The sequence below is a fragment of the Saimiri boliviensis genome, chromosome 2 (genome assembly GCF_048565385.1).
Source record: "Saimiri boliviensis isolate mSaiBol1 chromosome 2, mSaiBol1.pri, whole genome shotgun sequence".
NCBI classification, from domain to species: Eukaryota; Metazoa; Chordata; class Mammalia; order Primates; family Cebidae; genus Saimiri; species Saimiri boliviensis.
The window spans coordinates 5,036,125-5,056,196 of NC_133450.1; the positions used below are offsets into that span (position 1 = coordinate 5,036,125).

A 20,072-nucleotide genomic window follows, 5' to 3' on the forward strand; every position below is an offset into this window, starting at 1 on the left:
CCAGTCCTCAGGATGCTCCCCTCACCTGTGAAGCAGAACCACAGTGCTCCCAGAGCTGCAGCCACGTGCACACCCAGGCCAGGGGGGCCCCGCCGACGCAGCATCTTCCCGTGAGGCGGCTGACAGCTGGGCTTCCCGCGGTGGAAGGCTGCCCCTGCCTGGGAGGAAGAGGATGTGAGGCCTTTGTCTCCAAAGGTGTCCCCAGGCCCTCTCTCACGTCATCTCTCCTGGACCAGAGTGGGGAAGGCTACAATTGCCCACTGGGAGGGCTGCGTTCCCATCCCCCTCAGGGCTCCCTGCTGAGGGATGTTGGTGACAGATGCTTGGCAGGGAGTCCCTGGGGAGGCCTGACAGGGAAGATGGCAGGGGGGCGCTGGGATCCACCCTATCAGCTAAGACGTTAGTATCCAAATATAAAGAAGAGGAGGAGGTAGGTTGGCAAGTGAAGGCAAGATTGGCTGGCTCTGGGGCTAAGATGTGTGCAGATCAATTTGGCAGACAGTAGCTGGTAGGGCAGAGCTGGAGCCCCCAAGGGGGCCAGACTTAGAGGTGGGCTGGCAGGGGCGAACCGTATCCTAAAGACAGCTGGGGACCACTGAAGCTTCCTGAATAAGGGAAATACATGGTCAGAGCTAAGCTTCATGAAGATTAATCTGACAGTACCCTGACACCCCATCTGATGGGAGGGCATGTTTCAGCCAGATCACACAGGGCTTTGAGAGAACAGTGAGGAATTTAGGGTTTTCTATGAGTAATGGGAATCATTGGGGATCGTTTTAACCACACAAAAGCTGGGTAACAATGCTTAAAACTCACTCTAGTTCCTGGGCACAGACTGGAATGTATCAGGGCAAGGGAGAGGCCAGTTAAGAGGCTATTTCAGGCCAGGTGCAGTGGCTCATGCCTGTAATCACAGCACTTGGGAGGCCGAGGTGGGTGGATCACTTAAAGCCAGGAGTCAGACCAGTCCAAACAACATGGTAAAACCCCATCTCTACTAAAAATACAAAAAATTAGCTGGGTGTGGTGGCAGGCACCTGTAATCCAAGCTACTTGGGAGGCTGAAGGCAGGAGAATGGCTTGAACCTGGAAGGCAGAGGTTTCAGTGAGCCGAGACTGTGCCACTGCACTCCAGACTGAGTGACAGAGCAAGACTCCATCTCAAAAAAAAAAAAAAAAAAAAAAAAAAAAGAGGCTATTAACAGCCATATCTGTAGGAAGTGATAGTGGTAGAATAAACGAGGGGCCACACAGAAGAGACAAAGCATGTCTGGGTAAAAGTGACAGGATCTGAAGACTTGGGGAGAGACAAAGGGAGCAGTCAGGGTGGTCATGGCTTTGAGCCTCAGTGATGGTGGGGGACATTTGCTGAGGAAGAGAACATGGAAGGGGTCAGTATAGCTTGTGTGACAGCAGTATTTGCAAAGAAGCTTCTAGGACAGAGTTTTAGGAGGCGACTGGATGTATGAGTGTGGGAATGCAGAGAGAGGACATTTGCCAGCTTAACAAGTCTGAACTGAGTGACCAAGACAGATCAGAAGTGGAAGAGGCCAGGCCTGGGGATGACCCCCAAGGCTGGAGTCAGGACTGAGTAAGAGACAGGTCTGTGGCTGCAGGTCAGGCCTGAGCTGGGGATGGGAAGGGCAGGCATCCCTAAGTCCAGCCCTGTTCCTGATTCCAGCCTCCCTCCAGGCTGCACACACCTCTTCCCTGAGTCCCACAGCTGCTGTCTAAACATTGGTGCCATGTCCCGATCAAGCCACATCTATGCCAACCAACACTGATCAACAAGAATGGAAATGATTTCACATCCTCCTGACAACCTGGGAGATAGGCTGTACCACTCAGTCGTGTTTTTGCAGGACTTTAAAAAATTAAAGCCCAGATAAATGACTTTGTTAATGTCAAGGAATTTGCCAGTCAGCACAGCCGGGAAGGGTCCAGTTCTGCTGCACCTTTCCGCCCTTCCACAGAGCAAACCTCATTAACAGCTGCTAGCCTTAATTCCATCCCAGGCACCCAGCCTCAATCCTTCCAATCCCAGCCAAGCACACCAGCCCCCTCCCTGCCACCCTCCATTCCTACACACACACATCCCCCCCCCAGCAGCTGGGCCCAGGGAGTCCCTCAGCCAAACCACGTGCATCCTGGCCAGCCCCCCTTCTCTCCCAGCTGTCTACAGTAGGGAAGCCCTGAGCAGCCACTTCCTTTCCAGACGCTTCCGGCCTCAAAGCCTGGCTGCCTGCTGAGTCAGCAGCTCCCCCCACCCCCGTGCCCCGCCCCTCCCCGATTCATTCATAAAGCGCCTTTGGCGGGCAGCACATCCTGCCCTACGAGGGCCACCCTGGGGCCCACAGGAAGCTCCAGCACGAAGCTGCCGGCAAGACCTGCCCACTCCCTTGCAGGAAGCACCAGGGCTAAGGATGAATGAATGCCCAAATTCCACGTCTTCCTTCCTCTCTTACCCTGAGACGGGGCCTGGGGGTTCTTCCTGGGCCACCTCCCTCACTCTCTGCACTGCTTCTCAAGCTTCCACCTCCCAACCTGACCCAAGACCCTCCTCACTGGCCCTGCCTGCTCCTCTCTTTCCCCGCCAGCCCCATTCTCTAAGGCGTCTTCTCTTAGGACCTAAGACAGGAATCTGTTCATGTCCCACCTTTGCTCAAAAACGTCCCACGGCTCCCCATTCACTATAGCAGCCAGACCCCATTCCTCTGCCTGGCACTGTAGACCCTTCGTATGATTGTCTTTTCCATATATCAGGCTAATTACTGCCACTCTGGGCGGGTGCAGGGAGCAGAGGGCACCTCCCTTGATCAGGACCTGCCTGTGGGTCCCACAGGGCAGGATCTTCCTGTGGGTCCCACAGTGGCCCTTGTAAGGCAAAGGTGCTTTGTGAATGGAGTGGGGGAAGGCTGCTGACTCCCAGGGCCGAGCCGCCCTTCCCTCCAGAGGGAAGATGAGGGACTTCCCGGGCTGGGCCCTGGACTTGCTCCCTGTTATTCCTTTCCTATGCTCTGGGTCCTGGAAACCTGCTCTAGAGAGAAGGAGCTTGACAGCCCAGAAGCAAAGAGACCAGAGGAGTCCACAACACCCAGAGCCCCCTGCCCTGACAGCTGGGCCTGGAGGAGCTGAGGACAGGAGAGACACAGCTCCGAAAGGACGTGCTGCTCAGAGAATGGGAGGGTGGCCTGGGGACAGAGCCATGTGGAGACACGCAGGCCTCAGGCCACCTGCATAGCCCCCACCCACGTGGTCCACAAAAGGGAATTTCATTGCCAGCTGGGACCTGCCCTGGAGTCAGCATGTGGCACTCCGCCCAGTGAGTCACCTGCCCTTACCCACTCCCCTCCTACTCCCTTCCCCCTCCCCCTCCCCCGCCTCACCCTCCCCCGCCTCCTCCTCCTCCTTTCTGCTCTATCCCCAAACCACAGAGCACTGTGGGCTTTCACAGAGCAGCAGGCGTGAGGGGCCAGGCTGTCCTCAGCCTATGTTACGGCAAGGGCATCCAACCCTGCAGAAGTGGGGCCACAGGGAGGCTCCCAAGAGATGACCCAAGATGTGCCTTCATAAAGCTACAACAACAAAACCAGCCACGCCTGAGCTCGGGGCCAAAACGCCCTGGGCCTAAGATGCCAAGAGGGTCTCCTTGCCCCCGCCATGATCACCCACATCACCCCGCTTCCTCCCAATCCCCACAGGGGCTCCTTGGGCAACACTTCCCACAAAGGGGACAAGAAGGGTCAGAGAGACAGAGTTCTGAAAATGTCAGACAAGTCCCTGGATCCAGCTATGCCTGAAGCAAGCTGCAGGCCTAGACTGCCCAGATTCTTGAACCAATCATATTTTTTTCCTTAAACCAGTTGGAGCTAAGTTTCTATTATCTGCAACCGAAGGAGTCCTTGAATCTACGTGCATTCGTGTCTTTAGTGATTCATTTCACTACTTACAGAGTTCCTGGTTGGGAGGTACTAGGGGCAGACAGATGACTAAGCTACACGTCTGTCCTCAAGGAGCAGATTCTAACCTGGAAGGGGGACGTGCAGGCAGGTCACCGCAGTCGGGTATAGTATACTATTTAAGATACAGTCAGGACAACTTAGAAGCACCTCAGAGGTATGATAACCCCGAAGGCGATCCCTGAAAAGTCATGAGCAGCTCCCCAGGCAGCCACACTGGGAAAGGCAGCCCTTTCCTGCACTCCGGACACCCATCCTCCTGGCACTGCCTGTCTGCGTCTCAGCCAGGTCTCCTTGGAATTCTAGAAAATGATCCCGACGTTCGGGGTTCTGGTCCCAGCTCTGACACTTTGCTATGCAGTCTTAACTAGGCGACTTCCTTTCTCTGAGCTCAGTGCTCCTACCTATAAAATAAAAGCTTTGTGGATGCTAGCAGAACTTTACCAGTACTTGAATCTTTCAGGGACTATAACCTTAAGGGCTGGCCGATTCACAGCCACGCAATTCACACTGAAATGCACAAAGTGGGCAGAAACTGCTAGTTGTTGTCTGCTTACATGCATTCCCCACCTCCCGCCAACCTTTTTTTTTTGTTTTTTTAAGAGACAGGGTCTCGCTCTGCCACCCAGGCTGGAGTGGTACAATTATAGTTCAGTGGTGCAATCAGAGCCCACTGCAGCCTTGAACTCCTGGGCTCAAGCGATCCTCCTGCCTCAGCCTCCCGAGTAGCTGGGACTGCAGGTACCGCCACCACATCCAGCTCTTCCCTTGTTCCATAGTTAGGCACACAGCCAGTCAGCTAACGACTGCAAACCCCAGCTTTCCTTGCAGCAGAGTACGGCCATGTAACGTGTACACTGATAGCTACAACTTCTGGGTCATGCTTTTAAAGAGAGGAAGCATGCCTTCCCTTCCCTCTCCCAGTGGCTGGAACACAGATGTGATGTGTGTGGTGACCAGACTACCAAAGGCAACATGCTGAGGATAGCAGAGCAGTAGAACCCTGAGGGACTGTAGTATCAGCCCTGGATACACCCAGATGGTCACATGGGTGAGAAATCAACACCTCTTCCAGCATAAGTCACTGCTATTCTGGGTCTTTCTTACAGCATCTGAACTAACTAAGGAGCCATTCCACCCTAACTGTCCCTCCTTCTCTTCCCCCTCCCCACCCTGTGAACACTGCCACTGCTCGGAGCCACAAAAGGAAACCACATCTAAAATAGGTGTCTCAAAATACGAATAGGAGACTCATCAAAGTGACTGAGTGATGCCTGAGCCCAGCTTTGGACAAATTTCAAGGGCAGAAGGGACCAGGCTTGGGGACTGTTTGTGTGGAGGGAGGAGCTGAAGGTGTTAAGGAGGCACTGGAGGCTGGAACAATGGGCAAACACGGACACACACAACAAGATGGGGAGACCTGGAAATGAAGCATGTGGAGGGGAAAGATCAGTTCCTGCTGAGTTCGAGCTGCAGATCATCCACACCAAAATGTCCCATGGAGTCCCAGATAGAAGCTGCAGCTCCGAACAGAGGGACAGGGGAGTCCTCCACACAATGGTGGTGACAGCAGCCAAAGCTGGGGTCACAGAGGGAGATGATGGCATGGGAACAAATTCTGGGGAAATTGAAGAAATTAATGGCCAAGTATCAGAACAGGGAACCTTTCTCTGCCCCACCCCCAATAAACACAATCTTTGCCTGTCCCTGTGATGGGCACCCATGGCCTCCATAGGCTAGCCGCTTGCTTTTGGACAGCGCTCATTGTGGGAAGCTCTACCTTACACTTAGCCCAAATTTGTCTTCCAATACAGCCCATGTCAGTCTTCACCTGACCCCTGGACCACACACAACAAGTCTGCCCCCTTCCTTATCAAAGCCCTGCAAGTATTTGATCTTCCTTGACGAAGTCACCATTGAGCAGCCATGTCACGCTATTCACCAAAATAACCAACTATCAAATTTGCACCAACGATCAGAAGTGGTTCACATTCATTGCTGCTGATCCACACCTCTGCCATTCTCTTCTCATGGACTTGAGGATGGGGTGGAGCTTTATAGGGTATTGCATTTGTTACTATTTCATTTCACCCAGTTAAACTGAGCCCACTCCTCCAGCTGTCACAATATTGTTTTAATTGTTGTAAAATAGATATAACATAAAGTTGGCCATTTATCTAGGTTTAAGTGTACAGTTGGCAGCATTAACCATATTTACAATGCTCTGTTACCATGTCATGATCTTCTGAAGTACTCTTTCGACTGTTTCTGGTACACAGATGATGCTACATAATGTGTTGGTAGATTAAAAAAAAGAATGAATGAATGTCATCTGAAAAGGTTCCTCTCCTCTCTCTGCTTGTGTTTGGCGTCATCCTCAGGGAGAAGACAGGAACAGGAAAGCCCACAGCACCGTCTGTCCCTGGATCAACGTCCACCCACCACTCAGCACTTTGGGGTTAGGAGCGCTCCCACCTGAGCTGCTACCCAGCTCTTACCTACCCATCTTATCCCCAGGGCTGTCATGAGAAGCTTCCCTGCTTCTGGCTGGGGACCAATCAAATGGAGAAAAAACAGAAAAGAGGTACATTTGCAGAACCCCCCGTAAAGCCATGTGGGTGCCTACTAATGGGCTCTTCTTCAAGTGCTCGTTTGCTCACTGGTTTCAGGACTTTATCAGGATTAAGAACAAGATTACTGGTCTGCAGTTCCCATAATCTACCATCTTCCCCATAAACCTGGTTACGTCCCCATCTCAAGTCTTCCAGCATGTGTTCATTTATTCATTCAACAAAAGCTTATTCATCATCCATGCACCAGGCATTGGCGGTGCATGCAATAGGCATGGGTAGTGAAGAATCATACATAAAAATATTCAGCCACAGAGTTTCTCATTCCTAAGTTGGGTGGCATGTTCCTTATTATGCTTCAAAAGTTACCCATGTTATATATATTATTTTGCTTTTATCCAATAATAATAACAAAGGCCAGTTTGGTTGAAAGCTATGCACCAGGCTCTGTTGTAAGTGCTGTTACACATATTAACTTATTTAAGCTTCCCAACCATTCTGTGAAGCAGGTACTATTATTCTTCTACGTCACCGAGGAGTCAGTTCAGGGATGGAGAGGTTCAACGACTTGCTCAAGACTACAGAGCTGCTAAATGGCATATTTAAACTCTCACATTTTCATAATAAAGATAGAAAACAAAGGTTTGGGAAACAAATATATCATTAAAATATAATATGACTCGTTCTTTGGTACACATTTATACCAGGTATTGTGGGAGGGGATGGGCGTAGGCTTAAACCTGGATGAAAGGATCAAGCCATTCAATGGGGACCGGGGAGGTTCAGTAAGGACTGCAGAGAGGAGACATCTCAGCTCTCTGGCAGAGGGGACAGCATGAGCAGTCACAGAAGAGGAGGTGTCCACGGCATATTCTGGGAAGATGGGACTTCAGGGGAGGCTGAGACTCAGCAGAAGAGGCAAGGGGGGTGGTAAGGGAGGTAGGTGAGGACCTGCATTGAATCTGTGCACAGCAGGAAACTGTGGAATACTGTGACCCACATCTCCAATCCTCTTCTACCCTAGGCTGCGCTGAAATATCCCTGACAGCTTCTCAGAGATACTATCTCCAAGTTCACCCTGTACCAGGACAGGCAATCCCAGGGGCCAGAAGACAAATCCAGTTAAAACAGATGATCGCCTCCCCATTTGGCCTAAACGTCAGTTCCTTCTTAACATCTTCTGCTCCTTTCCTTGACAAAGAGTCAAATTCAATGCCAAGAAAATCGTCTCTGTCTTTGGCAGCTAGTCTTAACACAGTTATTTTGCTCCACGTCCTTTATTCTACGGCGCTCTTCTCTTGTGCCATGCTGGCCCCATCGCGTAGCAAGGCTCCGCACTCCTACAGGGAACCCAGTCCAAGCTGCTCTGGTGGAGCTGTCCTCCCAACCTAGGGCCTGGGCATGTGACAAGACCTGGCTCACTGGAGAAACTCTGCCCGGCCACAGCACAGTGATTAGTTTAAGAACGAGCTGTAGGACGAATGTGAAATCTAGAGTAAAACCAAGCTGGCCCAAGGTATCCTGCAGGCTGTAATGCAGTTTAATCAGAGTGCCATTTTTTTTGTTGTTGTTCAAATGATTTTAATTATTGGAACGCACAATTTTTTAAATACGCAAATAAAAAGTTTAAAAACTTAAAAAAAAAAAAAAAAAGAAGGAGCTGTCAGCCGAGCCACGCCCAATCGGAGACTTCCTCAGAGCCTAGCTGCCGCAGCCATCAGAAAAGACTCTTTCTAGCTGAGATTGCTAAGAAGGATACGGTCTGGGACTGTTAGCAATAAATCTATCTGCTGCCAACAGTCTAAAGAATTGATCCATACAAATGAAGAGGCAGAGATGGAAGCTAGAAGGACACAGAGCCCTAAAACCATCACTTAAGCCCCTCTCCTTGAAGCAAGCTGCACACATAGACTGCCTAGGTACTTGAACTAGTCTTTTTTTTTTTCTTTCTTAAATGTGCTTGAGCTAGTTTTCTATTATCTGTAACTGAAGGACTCCTCAAATATGTCTGCTACATCTTCACTATCTCCATTTTTCTCCACCTCTGCTTCTCTTTCTGGTCTTCTAAGTCACCATCATCTCTTGCTGAATAACCATAAAAAGCCTCTTCGCATCTTCATTTTCTCTGATTCCCCCACCCAATTCTATTCTCCAATCTGTACTCTATATAACAGCCAGAATAATTGCTATTAATAAAAAAGCATAAATTATATTATGTCACTACCTTCCATAGTTAATTCTAGGGCTGTTCACTTTCCTTGTGATAAGATCTCAGCCCCTCCATAGCCTATAGAGCCCTATCTGCCCTGGTCCTGCCCACCTGCCCAGCCTTACCTCTTCCTATCTGCCCCTTAACACAGTGGGCTGTTTCCATCTCCTACAACATAGGACTGCCTTTCCAAACTTCACAGGGTTGTTGCAAATAACAGTTCCTTCTACCTAGATAACATGAGTACTATGGTTTGGATGCCTACTTTAAAATTCATGTCAAAATTTACCACTGTAACAGTATTAAGAGATGGGGCCTGTAAGAAGTGAAGAGATTAATGTGGTTATCACAGGAAAAGTGGGTTCCTGATAAAAGGATAAGTGCTGCCCCCATATTCACTGTCCTGCACACTCACATGCTCTTCCACAGTGGGATGATGCAGCAAGAAGGGCCTCACAAGACACCAGCACCATGCCCTTGGACTTCCCAGTCTCCAGAACTATAATCCAAATAAACATTTTTTCTTTATGTATTACCCAGGCTGCAGTATTCTGTTATAGCAGTAAAACATGGAATAAGATAAAAGATAACACCTCCGTATTCTGAGGGTGGCTTTGACAGAAAAGCCAGATAAGAGATCTGCCACACTAAGAAGGACCCTGTTATTCATTGCACCCAGTCTGTTTTCTTCATGATATATGGGAACCTCCCTGAGAAGAAACCACATCTGCTTTATTTAACTATTGCATCCTTAATTCTAGCAAAGGCTTGGCACATAATGGGTGCTCAATGCACTATTCAACCAGTGAATGAATGAATGAATGAATGAATATGTGTTTGGATAGATAGATGGACGGGAAAGGATCTGGATGCCTGAGAGTGAATGAAACTCTGAAATGTGGGAATAAGGGTGAAGGTTTGCTACTGTTTTCTACTTGATACACTTCTCTGTTTTTAACTATGAACATGTAATTCTTTTGCAATTAACAAAAGAAAAACGGAAAAAACAGCAACAACAGAGATAATACTGGACTTTAGACCAGGCTCTATCAGTCACTTGCCAGACTACCTAGAGAAAACCCCTTGACGTTCTGGGTCTTCATCTCTTCAACCATCAAAGGGCACTGACCACCGTCCCATGCTGTGACCGTATCACATGCTGGGCTGGCACCATTGCAAGAAGCTTCATGGAAGAAGTTAGCACTAGTGTTTAAGAAGATGACTCTGGAGTTGGAGAGACAGGTTCAAATCCAGACTCTGTCACTTTCTAGTAATGAAATTTTATGAAAATATCCTCTCTGAGCCTCAGTTTGCTCATTTGTAAAATGGGGATTATAAACCTTACCCTCATAGGATGATTATAGGACTCAATGAGTAAAATTATCAAAACGGACCTAATTAATACTAGGTGTTCTATAAATGGGCAGCAGCCTTGGAAGAGAGATGGGAGGGTCCGTAGAGTTCCCTGGGAATGGCCTCCCTGTTTGCCTTCCTTTTTCCTGATAATCTGAGTCAGTTTTGGCCTTTTGTGTTCAAGGCTGTCCCCTGGGCACCACTCCCCAGTCCCGTGATCCCACCCAAGAGCAGGAATCAATTCTTCCTAAGTGATTTCTGGGTGAGTCAGGACAGCAATATGTCATCAGGGCTGGCCAGAAAAGCAGGGCTGAGGTCTTCCCGGAACTACGGGCATGTGCAGGGGCTGCGAAACTCACCGACACATGCCTGTGGGCACATGTGTATACATACATACACACACACACACACACACACACACACATACACACAATATCACAGGAGGCACAGAGCCCTCAAAAAAGTGAAAGCTGGCTGGGCACAGTGGCTCACGCCTATAATCGTAGCACTTTGGGAGGCCAAGATGGACAGATTGCCTGAGCGCAGGAGTTTGTGACCAGGCTGGGCAACACAGTGAAACCCTGTTTCGACTAAAAAAAAAAAAAAAAAAAAAAAAAAAAAAAATCAAAAAGTTAGCTGGGTGTGGTGGTGTGCGTGCCTATAGTCCCAGCTACTCAGGAGGCTGAGGCAACAGAATTGCTTGAACCCAGGAGGCAGAGGTTGCAGTGAGCCAAGATCACACCGTTGCACTCCAGCCTGGGTGACAGAGCAAGACTCTGTCTCAAAAAAAAAAAAAAAAAAAAAAAAGGGAAAGCTACATTGGGCGCAGAGGAGGTCTAGTCAAAGAAGGGACAGCAACAAGGGGAATGGGGAGGGGAAGAAAAGGGATGAGAGCACATGAGCCCGCATCAGAGGGCAGATCTCAGGTCTGACACACACATCTACATTCACTCAGTATCTGCTGAGTCCTGCTAGGTGCCCACGCAAACACACCTGGAAATCCTATCGTTTCCAGAAGCCTTTCCAGACTGCACTCAAGGAAGGGTGCATATTCTCCAGATGTGATCTGCCTAAATGCCTCCTTGCCTCCCAATTCCTTTGATTTTTACCCTGAAAGAGGCTCAGCCTAGCAGAGTAACTCTGCCGACCCCTCTCCATGTAAGCCAGACTCCTCTGGGTCTCCCAGGGTTGTCCTCTGAGGCGTGTAGCGGTCTCCACCAGTCCTCAGAGCTAGAAGGCCTCTTAGGCTTCACCTGGTCCACTGCCTTGCTCCACACCCATTGTACAGATGGAAATCTGTGCCCAGAGAGTGGTGGCCGGCTGCCCAAGGTCCCATGCTCAATCATCAGCCACCAGCAGAGGTGACTACGAGCCAGCTGACGAGTGCCCCTCAGCCTGGATTCCTCACTCGATGAATGGAATCATCAGGCTGCCTTCCCTGCCCGAGGTACAGCATGAGCTCAGGAGCAGGCAGTCTTGAGTTCAAATCCTGACATCGATGCCTCGCTGAACGCATGACCAAGTTGAAATGACTTAACACATTTGAGACCCAATTCCAAATCTCTAAAATGGGGGTAAGAATCCCTACCCCGCAGGGCTGCTCTGAGAATAAGACAACAGAGAGAGAGGACTTCGTGAAGCGCCCAGTACCAAAACTGCAGTAATAGTATTGCTGTTATGATTGCCGCACACATGAGGACAAGGCCCCCCAGATGAGGCCTCTGCACTGCACGAACACTTTGCCCCTACCCCGCTCTCCCTGGCCAAGAACCTCCTCTGTCAGGCCACACATCTGGGTCTCTGGGACCATTATTCCTTCTGTGTCCCCACTTTTCACCTAGAGCCCCACTACTGCCCCAGCTCCAAAGTAGCAAATGCAAAACTCGCCTCCATCTCTGGCTCTGACTCATTCTTGTGGTCCTCGGCCCCTTCCGATGCATGGTCACAGCTCCAAGTACCATGGGCTCCTACCCTCCTGCTGCCACATCCTCCAGCACAGAGCATTCTCACCAGGACACATTTCAATGTCTCCCACAAGGGAGAAGCCTGCATTGCCTTTAGGGTGACCTGGGACCCCTGCCTCCCAGAGACAGTATCTCTCCCTGCTCCAAGGCTCCCAGGAAGAAATGCTTCTCACTCCTCTTCCCACAGATGATGCTCCCTATGCCTAGGGAAGGTCAAATGCCTAATGACATCAGGGGTGTGGAGCAGGCATCCCTTCTCTGGACCACAAAGAGAATGAAAGGGAGAATGGGGGCAGCTGTCAAGAAGCCATGGTCAGAACTGAAGGGTGGAGGAGAGATTCCTGAAAGCCCAGCATGAGGAAGGCCAAGGCTCTGGAAGAGAAGAACCCTCAGCAAAGGCCCTGACTGTGCCGTGAAGGTCACTAGTCACCAGGTCACCAAGGTCAGGCCTGCCCTTTCTCTGGTTCCCTAGATGAGTCTTCACTGCCTCCCTATGGGAACCCTTGGCACATCTTGCCAGACTCCAGAAAGCGGGGTACAACCTGTCCTGCCTCCAGAGCAGCAGAAAAAGCCAGTTCTGGAAGCAGACAGCAGCCCAGCTCCACCAATTGCCGGCTATGTGTCTTTGGGCATGGGACTTGCCCTTTCTGGGCCTCAGTTTCCCCAACTGTACAATGGTGTTAGTGATACCCTACCTCACAGGATTACTATGAGGATTACATGAGATAACGTCTAGCCTCCAGCACAGCCCTACCCACCCCCAAACCTGAAAACCCAATGCTCCTATCTGACACACTGTAGAGGCGGCAGAACTGGGGGTGGCAGGCAAGGGTTGCGTAGCAGCACATGTGGCCCTCTTCCAGGTGTGGGGTCCATTCTGAGACAACAAGACCAAGGGAACTTTCTCAAATATCATGTAGACTACGCCCCACCCCTCTGCCCCTCTCCCAGGCCCTGGGCCTGCCTTGCCCTTTTGCTGGTGGACTTCTCTGGTGGGGAAAAGGACAGCAATGCGAAGTCACCACCCACTCAGAGGATAAGCTCAGGGGCCGTAACATCATCCTACTTGCCATTTTTCCTCTTTCCCTGACCCTGTGACTCAGATCCACAGCTTAACAGCTCCCATGTGGACATAATCTCAGAGGCTGCTTGGATTTGGTCATTTTTCTGCCCAGACCCCAAACACCATATGTCCAACCAAGTGCCATCCAGCCACTTGCTCTACAACACTCCTTAGGCGTCTCTTTGGGTGCTGTGGGATTCCAACTCATGGCTCTCTTATCACACTGCCTCTCTGATTCCAAACAGCATTGTCCGGCTCCATGTCAAACTCAAATCCTACTCCAAAGAATGAAGCTGTACTCCTCCAGAGAAGGCCAAAGTTTAAGGATGGAGGAAGTCCCACAGGAAGAAGTCAACCTAATAAGGACATAGACACCCCAGAGGACTACTTTGAAGGGACTATATTTCTATAACTGTCCTTTCCATAAATATGAAAGCACCCAACCCAGCTGTCAGGTATCTGAGCATGAGGCATTCAGCTGGCCTGCTTCCATCGGGTGCCTGGACTGAGTGCAGAGGGGGCAGGAAGGAAAACAGGGTCCTCAGATTCCAACACCCCTCCTCACTTAAGACTTACGTTAACACAGGCTCCTCATCACCTCTGACCAGGAGTCTAGAGTACACTGGAAAGCTTACTGCAGGCAGGAGAAACCACATGGAAGAACTCCAAAGGTCAGTCATGAGACCCAGACAGCATTACTGAGGCCACCTAAGGCAGGAACAAAGCTCTCTCCTGGCAGAGTCCCCTTCCATACAGCCCCTCACTACAAAAACTGAGGTCCACAGGGCGGACCCAAAGTCATGAAGGAAAATTGCATTCACATCAGGACACTCCAGTAAGCTGACTGTGATGTATGTAAATTTCCATGATCAACAGTTACCTTAAGTGTTAGTGCTTAAAGTCCAGAACTCCAGATATCAAGGAAACGTAGGTAGTCACCCAAAATACTTCCTTGGAAATATGAGCCAGTTCATATCCTACAGCCCCATAGCCCTCCACCCCACCCTGCACTCAGATCAGCCCAACCCATTGGACGGGTTTAGACTTCAAGTTTAGACTTTAATTCCCCTCGGCCTCAAACTGTCCCACCTATTTGCAGGCCCCCACACTACCAGGAAGGCTGCAGAGCATCAGATTTCCTAGGGACTTCTGGGAGCCCAGAGGGAACTAGAAGAGGTCACACTATATAAAGAACTCTCTTAAAGACAAAGCGGCTTCATTACTTTCTAATACAGAAACTAACTGCTAAAGACATGCTTGTAAGAAAAGGACTCGGGGCTTTAATTTAACGAAGACATCAGATTCATTTACAATTATCCACATCCAATTTGAAGGTAAATAGTTCTTCTGAATTAAGACAAATAGCACCCCCCCAGCCACACACACACACACACACACACACACACACACACCATCTTTTTTTGCTTTACTATTCGCTTAATGTTTTCCCTCAGTGACAGATCCCATATCTGAGTCATCCATCACGCTTTTCTCATTAGGGCAGGTTTGGCTTAGAAATAAATCCCCTGCCTTAGGCGGCCAGACTTGCCAATTCGCAAGCTAAACGGTCGCAAGGAGGGCCCTGGGCGCTGTGATTCAATCTCCTCTCTTCTAGTGTGCCTCCATTCGAGTCCACACCTTCCTCCACCGTCACCGCATCTCCTCTCCATCCCACCTCACCCCCACCTTCCCGAGGCTTCCCAAGCCCAAACTGCCCATCCCTGTCCCCTCCCCACCCCCAACACCTCCTCACCCCGTGGCCCCTGCCAGCCGTCTCTACCTGTCCTTCCCGGAACCTGACCCCTCATGCCCACGCCTGCCTGTAGAAGTGCCCCGGTCGCCCGCACCTTCGCCCTGCAGGGCCCTGCGCAGTGGACCCGCCTAACCCCTCGCCCTCCCTCCGCCCCCCGCCGCTCCCCTCCCCGCGCTGGGCGTTTTCCTCCGCAGGGCCCAGGAGACCCCCGCTGTCCCCCCCAGCCCCGGCCTGCTGCTTCGTTACGCTTCTACACGGGACAGATCTGCCCCCGTGCCCGCTCCAGACCCGGGGCCTCAGCGCATTCACCTACCCGGCCCGGGTCCGCGGCTTCCGGGGTCGGCAGGTTAGACGGCGCCCGGGACCCTCTCAGCCCGAGGGAAGAGGGGGACGGGGTTGGATCCGGGCGCCCCCCAGCTCCCGGCTGATCCCGGAGCTCCAGGGCTGGAGCCACGCCCGCGGTTCCCGGGACTCCTGTGCGCGGAGGCCGCCGGGACCCGGGAGAGGGCAGGGGAGCGGGAGCCCGGAGGGAGGGCGCCCGGGCGTAGCTCCGGCTGCCCTGCGCTGGAAGGTGCGGGTCTCCGGGGGCTCCCGGCCCGACCCCCGCCAGACAAAGGCCGCCCCACCCCGCGCCGCCCGCGCATACCAGCTCCCACCGCGCCGCGCCGACTCCGGGACTCGGGACGCGGCCCAGCCTGGGCCAGTTGCCGCCGATGTGGCCGCGAGGCCCGGCCCGAAAGGGGACGGGGGTGGGGGGGCGGCCCGGGGAGTCCGAGGGGCGGGGCGGGCCGAGGACTCCGCCGGGGACCCGGGAAGGCAGCTCAGGTGCGCCCCCAAGGCTGGATTGGCCCCACGGCGGCGGCTGCGGCCCGAGGCCTGAACCACCCGGCTGGGCAGAGCACCCCGCCTGGACCCCGCCCCGCACGCCCCGCCCCCAGGCCGGACCCTGGCTGGGAAAACCCCCGGCTTCGGGAGCCGGGCGCTGCCCACCCCCGACCCCGTTCCCACGCTTCCAAGAGCCGAATCTTTCTGCGAGAGGGGACGGGTGACTAACTGGTCGTCGACTGGCAGCAGAACACGGCTGGAATCCTGCTGTGGGGCCCCAGTCCTGGGTTCGTCCTCCGCACCATGCTGGCGCCACAGCCCAGAAAGGGTTAACCCGACTGCGCGGAATTAAGAGCTGCGGGAGCTCTCTATAAATACAGTGTCGTGGGCGCCGGAGCCAACCGCAGGACAATTTCCACTGAGCTGGTTTTCCTCTTTTCCTTCCACCCACGGCCACCCGACCAGCCCTGCCCCCAGCCCCAGCCCAGACTGCTGGCCAGACACTCGGTGGCCTTGGACCCTGTTACACGGCCCCGCTCCAGCGTGGGAGGAGATGGCGGTCGGGCCTGTCCAGATTTTGCCGTGGTTAAGCCCATCCCTGCACCTGTTCTTGGGTCTGTTCTTCTTCATAGGGACAGTGACAGCTACAATGTAGGGAGGCTTTTGTGGGCCAGAGTTAGGCTAGGAGCTTTCCATGCTGGGCCTCTTTAGTTTCTCCATACAGCCCCTCCACGTAGATATTATTATTCCCATTTCACTGATGAGAAAACCAAGGCTCAGCGGGATGCAGGGACTCCAACCTCGTACTGCTGCCAGGCTCACCACCAATGCCAGCGGCAGTGCTGGGCAGGGCTTGGGAATGAGTGTGAAAACGTGTGTCTCTCTGCATGTGTTGCCACTCTTGTAAGCTCTTTACCGTCTATTCTCATTTAATCTTCATCACAACTAATATTGAGGTGAATGCCATTATTATCCTCATTTTTACAGATATGGAAATTAACATACAAAGAGATTAAGTCACTTGAGGGCACACAGCTACGAAGGGAGGAAGCAGGATTTGCCCCCTGAATTTAAGTGTGCATGTGGTGTATGGGTAGCGGTGGTGGTGCACGGGTGTGTATATTTGTGAACACATTCAAGCAACCCTCTGTATTTGACTCTACATGTAGACGGTGTTTTTGAATCACACAGTGGCTATGTCTGGGTGATTGGTGACTACTCCGAGGGATGGCAACAGAGAAGCCCAGTTGTCTGGTCCCTGACGACCTCCAGGAACTCTGGACCGATCCACACTGCTCCCTGCTACCCTGCTGGGCCCTGTCCAGCCTTGTTCAGCCTGGGTTTGGCCTTACAGGTCTCAGGATGAGTAGCCCCAACTTGGCCCAGCAATCTGAGGAAGCAGCATCACAGGGAGAGGTATCTCTGGGTTGAGGGAGCCCTGCCGCACGACCCCAGAGGCAGCCTTGAACAGATCTAGAGGGACTTGCTTTCTTTCCCTTCACCAAGGGTCAGTCCTGTGCTTTGTGCCCTGCAGTGATGACATGGGTCCTGTCCTAGGGGATTTATAGTCTGGCATCACTCAGCCATGATGGCCAGTGAAGGAAGAGCACAGAGAAGTTTATAGTGTGTCTGTGGGGGGAGACTTTAAAATAATTGTTCAAGAGCAGAGGTCAGGAGGGAAGAAAACCGGTATTCACTCTCATTCCTGGAAGCAGCAAATTGAGAGGGCTCTGATCCCCTAGGAAGGGCAAATATCTTGGGCAGGGCACAGATAGCATGTATATAGAACCAGCTCATCTGAGACTCAGACCCTTGGCTCTGGACAGATAGCTAGAATGATCATCCCAGCATGCCAGGGTCTCCTTAATTTAGAGAATGTTTGTCTGATTGTCCCTGGGAACTCAGTAATGGGGGTGCTGCACAGAGATTCCCATCTGAACCAGAAAAACTCAGGATAGAAGATTGTCTTCATGCATTTTTTGTGGACAACAACCTCATCCCTCTTACCTCTATTCCTCCCACCCCTCACCTCCCCCACCTCCCCGCAACCTGCTTCCTGGGCAGCCCAGGAGTAGATGACTCAGAATGTGCTATCTCCAGTTTCGCCTCAAGTTTCCCCAAGGAGATCACAAACCAATCCCGAAAGACCCAGATTGGGACAAGCTTTATTCCACCTGTTATCTACCTGTCATCCTGCAGGCCCCTCAAATTCAACATGTGCAAAATTGAACTATCACCTGTCCTCAAAACCTGTTTCTCCTTCTAGATATATAGGAAGGACTATGCTCAAAGCCTGGCCTCACCCCTCCCTGCCTCCCACCCCTCCCTCCTTCCCACTTTCAGTATCCAGGCAGGCATGAAGGGACGCCCCAGAATATCTTAGGAATCCATCCCTTTCCTGAGTACCCTACTGCCACCCCATCCTCATATGAGCCCCCAGCACTCCTCACTGGATTGTTGTTGAAAGCTCTTAACTGATTCTGCTGGCTATGACTCCTCAGTCCACAGCTGCCAGAGAGAGTCTTCTAAAGCACAAATCCTGCCACGATGCCTCTTGCCTACCTGAAGCCCTCTACCGTTGTCATTTCCCCTTAGGCTGCTAGTTGTCCCGTAAAATTCATTCTCTTCTTCTTCCTTACCCACAGAGTGTTGTGTTTGTTCTAAGAAGTTCTATGCCTGGTTGAAAAATACATAGGTTCTCAGACTCCCTTGCAGCTAGAGGTGGTCAGGTGACCCAATGTGGCCAATGAGATGGAAATCAAACTCACTGATTGAGGCTTTGGGGAAAGCTTGTTAAAGGAGCAGCCTCTCTTATGGAAATCAGTCTGGTAGTTCCTCAAAATTTAAAAATAGGCCAGGTGAGGTGGGTCACACCTGTAATCCCAGCACTTTGAGAGGCCAAGGCAGGCAGATTACCTGAGGTTAGGAGTTTGAGCCCAGTCTGGCCAACATGACAAAACCATTCTCTACAAAATACAAAAAAAAAAAAAAAAAATACAAAAATTAGCCAGGCGTGGTGGTGCTCGCCTGGAGTCCCAGCCACTTGGGAAGCCGAGGCAGGGGAATCGCTTGAACACAGGAGGTGGAGGTTGCAGTGAACCAAGATCATGCCATTGCACTCCAGCCTAGGCAACAGAGTTAGGCTCTGTCTCAAAAAAAAAAAAAAAAAAAAAGTAGAACTACTATATGATTCAGCAATTCCACTTATACAGGCATACCCCCAAAGAATTGAAAGCAGGGTCTCAAAGAGATATTTGTACACTCATATTCATAGTGGTATTACTCACAATAGCCAAATGTGGAAGCAACCCAGGAGTCTACATCGACAGATGAATGGACAGGCAAAATGTGCTGGATTCGTACAATAGAATGCTCTGTTACAGCTTTCCTCAGGGCAGACATTGAGTGAAGTTCAGAAGCAACTTCCTTTTACCTCCTTTGACCTACAAAAGGAAAAGTATCTCTCTCATCTATTGAAATACACTTAAATCAAGCAAACTGGATTTCTTAACCTAACTGTATAGTGTAAGCTATGGAGACATTTCTGGATTTTTAGAGCAGCTAAGCAGTGCCTCTCATAGAAAGCAGCTCAGAAACACGGAGATGCCTCTCCTAAGAATGATACTGAAAATGTGTTCATTTTGACTGCTTCCGTGAGGAATAAAAATCAATTCTTGGCAGTGCTGGGGATTTAAGGCCCATGTGAGGATTTCATAGACGATACCTGTGAGGCTAAGTCAACAGCTGGGCACTGGCCTCCCTTCACTCAGGCTGGTTGGTGCATATTACTTCCCAAGTTGTTTGCGTTTTTAGGCCTCAAACCCTTGATGTCTTGGCAAAGGCCACCCACCCGCACTCCACTCTGCCCACTGACTTAGGACTCATAGGGCTGCCATCGGGAGCCGTTCCTCCAGCCTAGACTTAAGGGAACCACATTTCTCTCAAATGACTGAATCCGATGTAAAACTGAATATGGTACATACCAATCACTGCAGGTTCCTGGGCTTCTAGTTTCTTAGTCCTGGGAACTGAGTCTTGGAATAGGCTTCAAATGTCTAGAACAAACCACTTCCAGCTGGAAGCGTCTGGCAAGCAAAATAACAGAAGCAGCCTAGTGAAAGAGAAACGGGTCCTCCAAGGGGGATCACTTCGGAACACTTCACTACCCTAAAGCCCTAAGACACACTCAACAAAATTACCAAAGAGCTTCTAAGCCGCCTTTTGTAACCAGCTGCTTCCATCTGACTTACCAGCAACCTCTTCTTTCCTGTTCACCCTTTCCTTTCTCTGTTTTCCTTCCTGTTCACCCTTTCTATTAACCTGTCTTCCTCCCTGTCCCCAGTGAAACGGGACCATTCAACCCCTTTTCTCTGTCC

The 20,072-nt window shown here is 51.2% G+C and overlaps 1 protein-coding gene across 4 annotated transcripts in view; it reads right to left on the reverse strand.

Moving 5' to 3' along the window:
• Positions 1 to 15,768, reverse strand: part of CD276 (CD276 molecule) — a 33,386-nt gene extending 17,618 nt beyond the window's left edge. The window contains exons 1-2 of one of the 4 annotated variants that reach the window (XM_074392687.1): positions 5,380 to 10,628; positions 26 to 158 (exon numbers count right to left, since the gene is read on the reverse strand). In XM_074392687.1, coding sequence (XP_074248788.1) covers positions 26 to 158; positions 5,380 to 5,394 — 148 coding nt within the window. In that variant the 5' untranslated portion in view covers positions 5,395 to 10,628. The other 3 variants (XM_074392688.1, XM_074392689.1, XM_074392686.1) reach the window with 3 other exon arrangements.
• Positions 15,769 to 20,072: the final 4,304 nt, after the last annotated feature.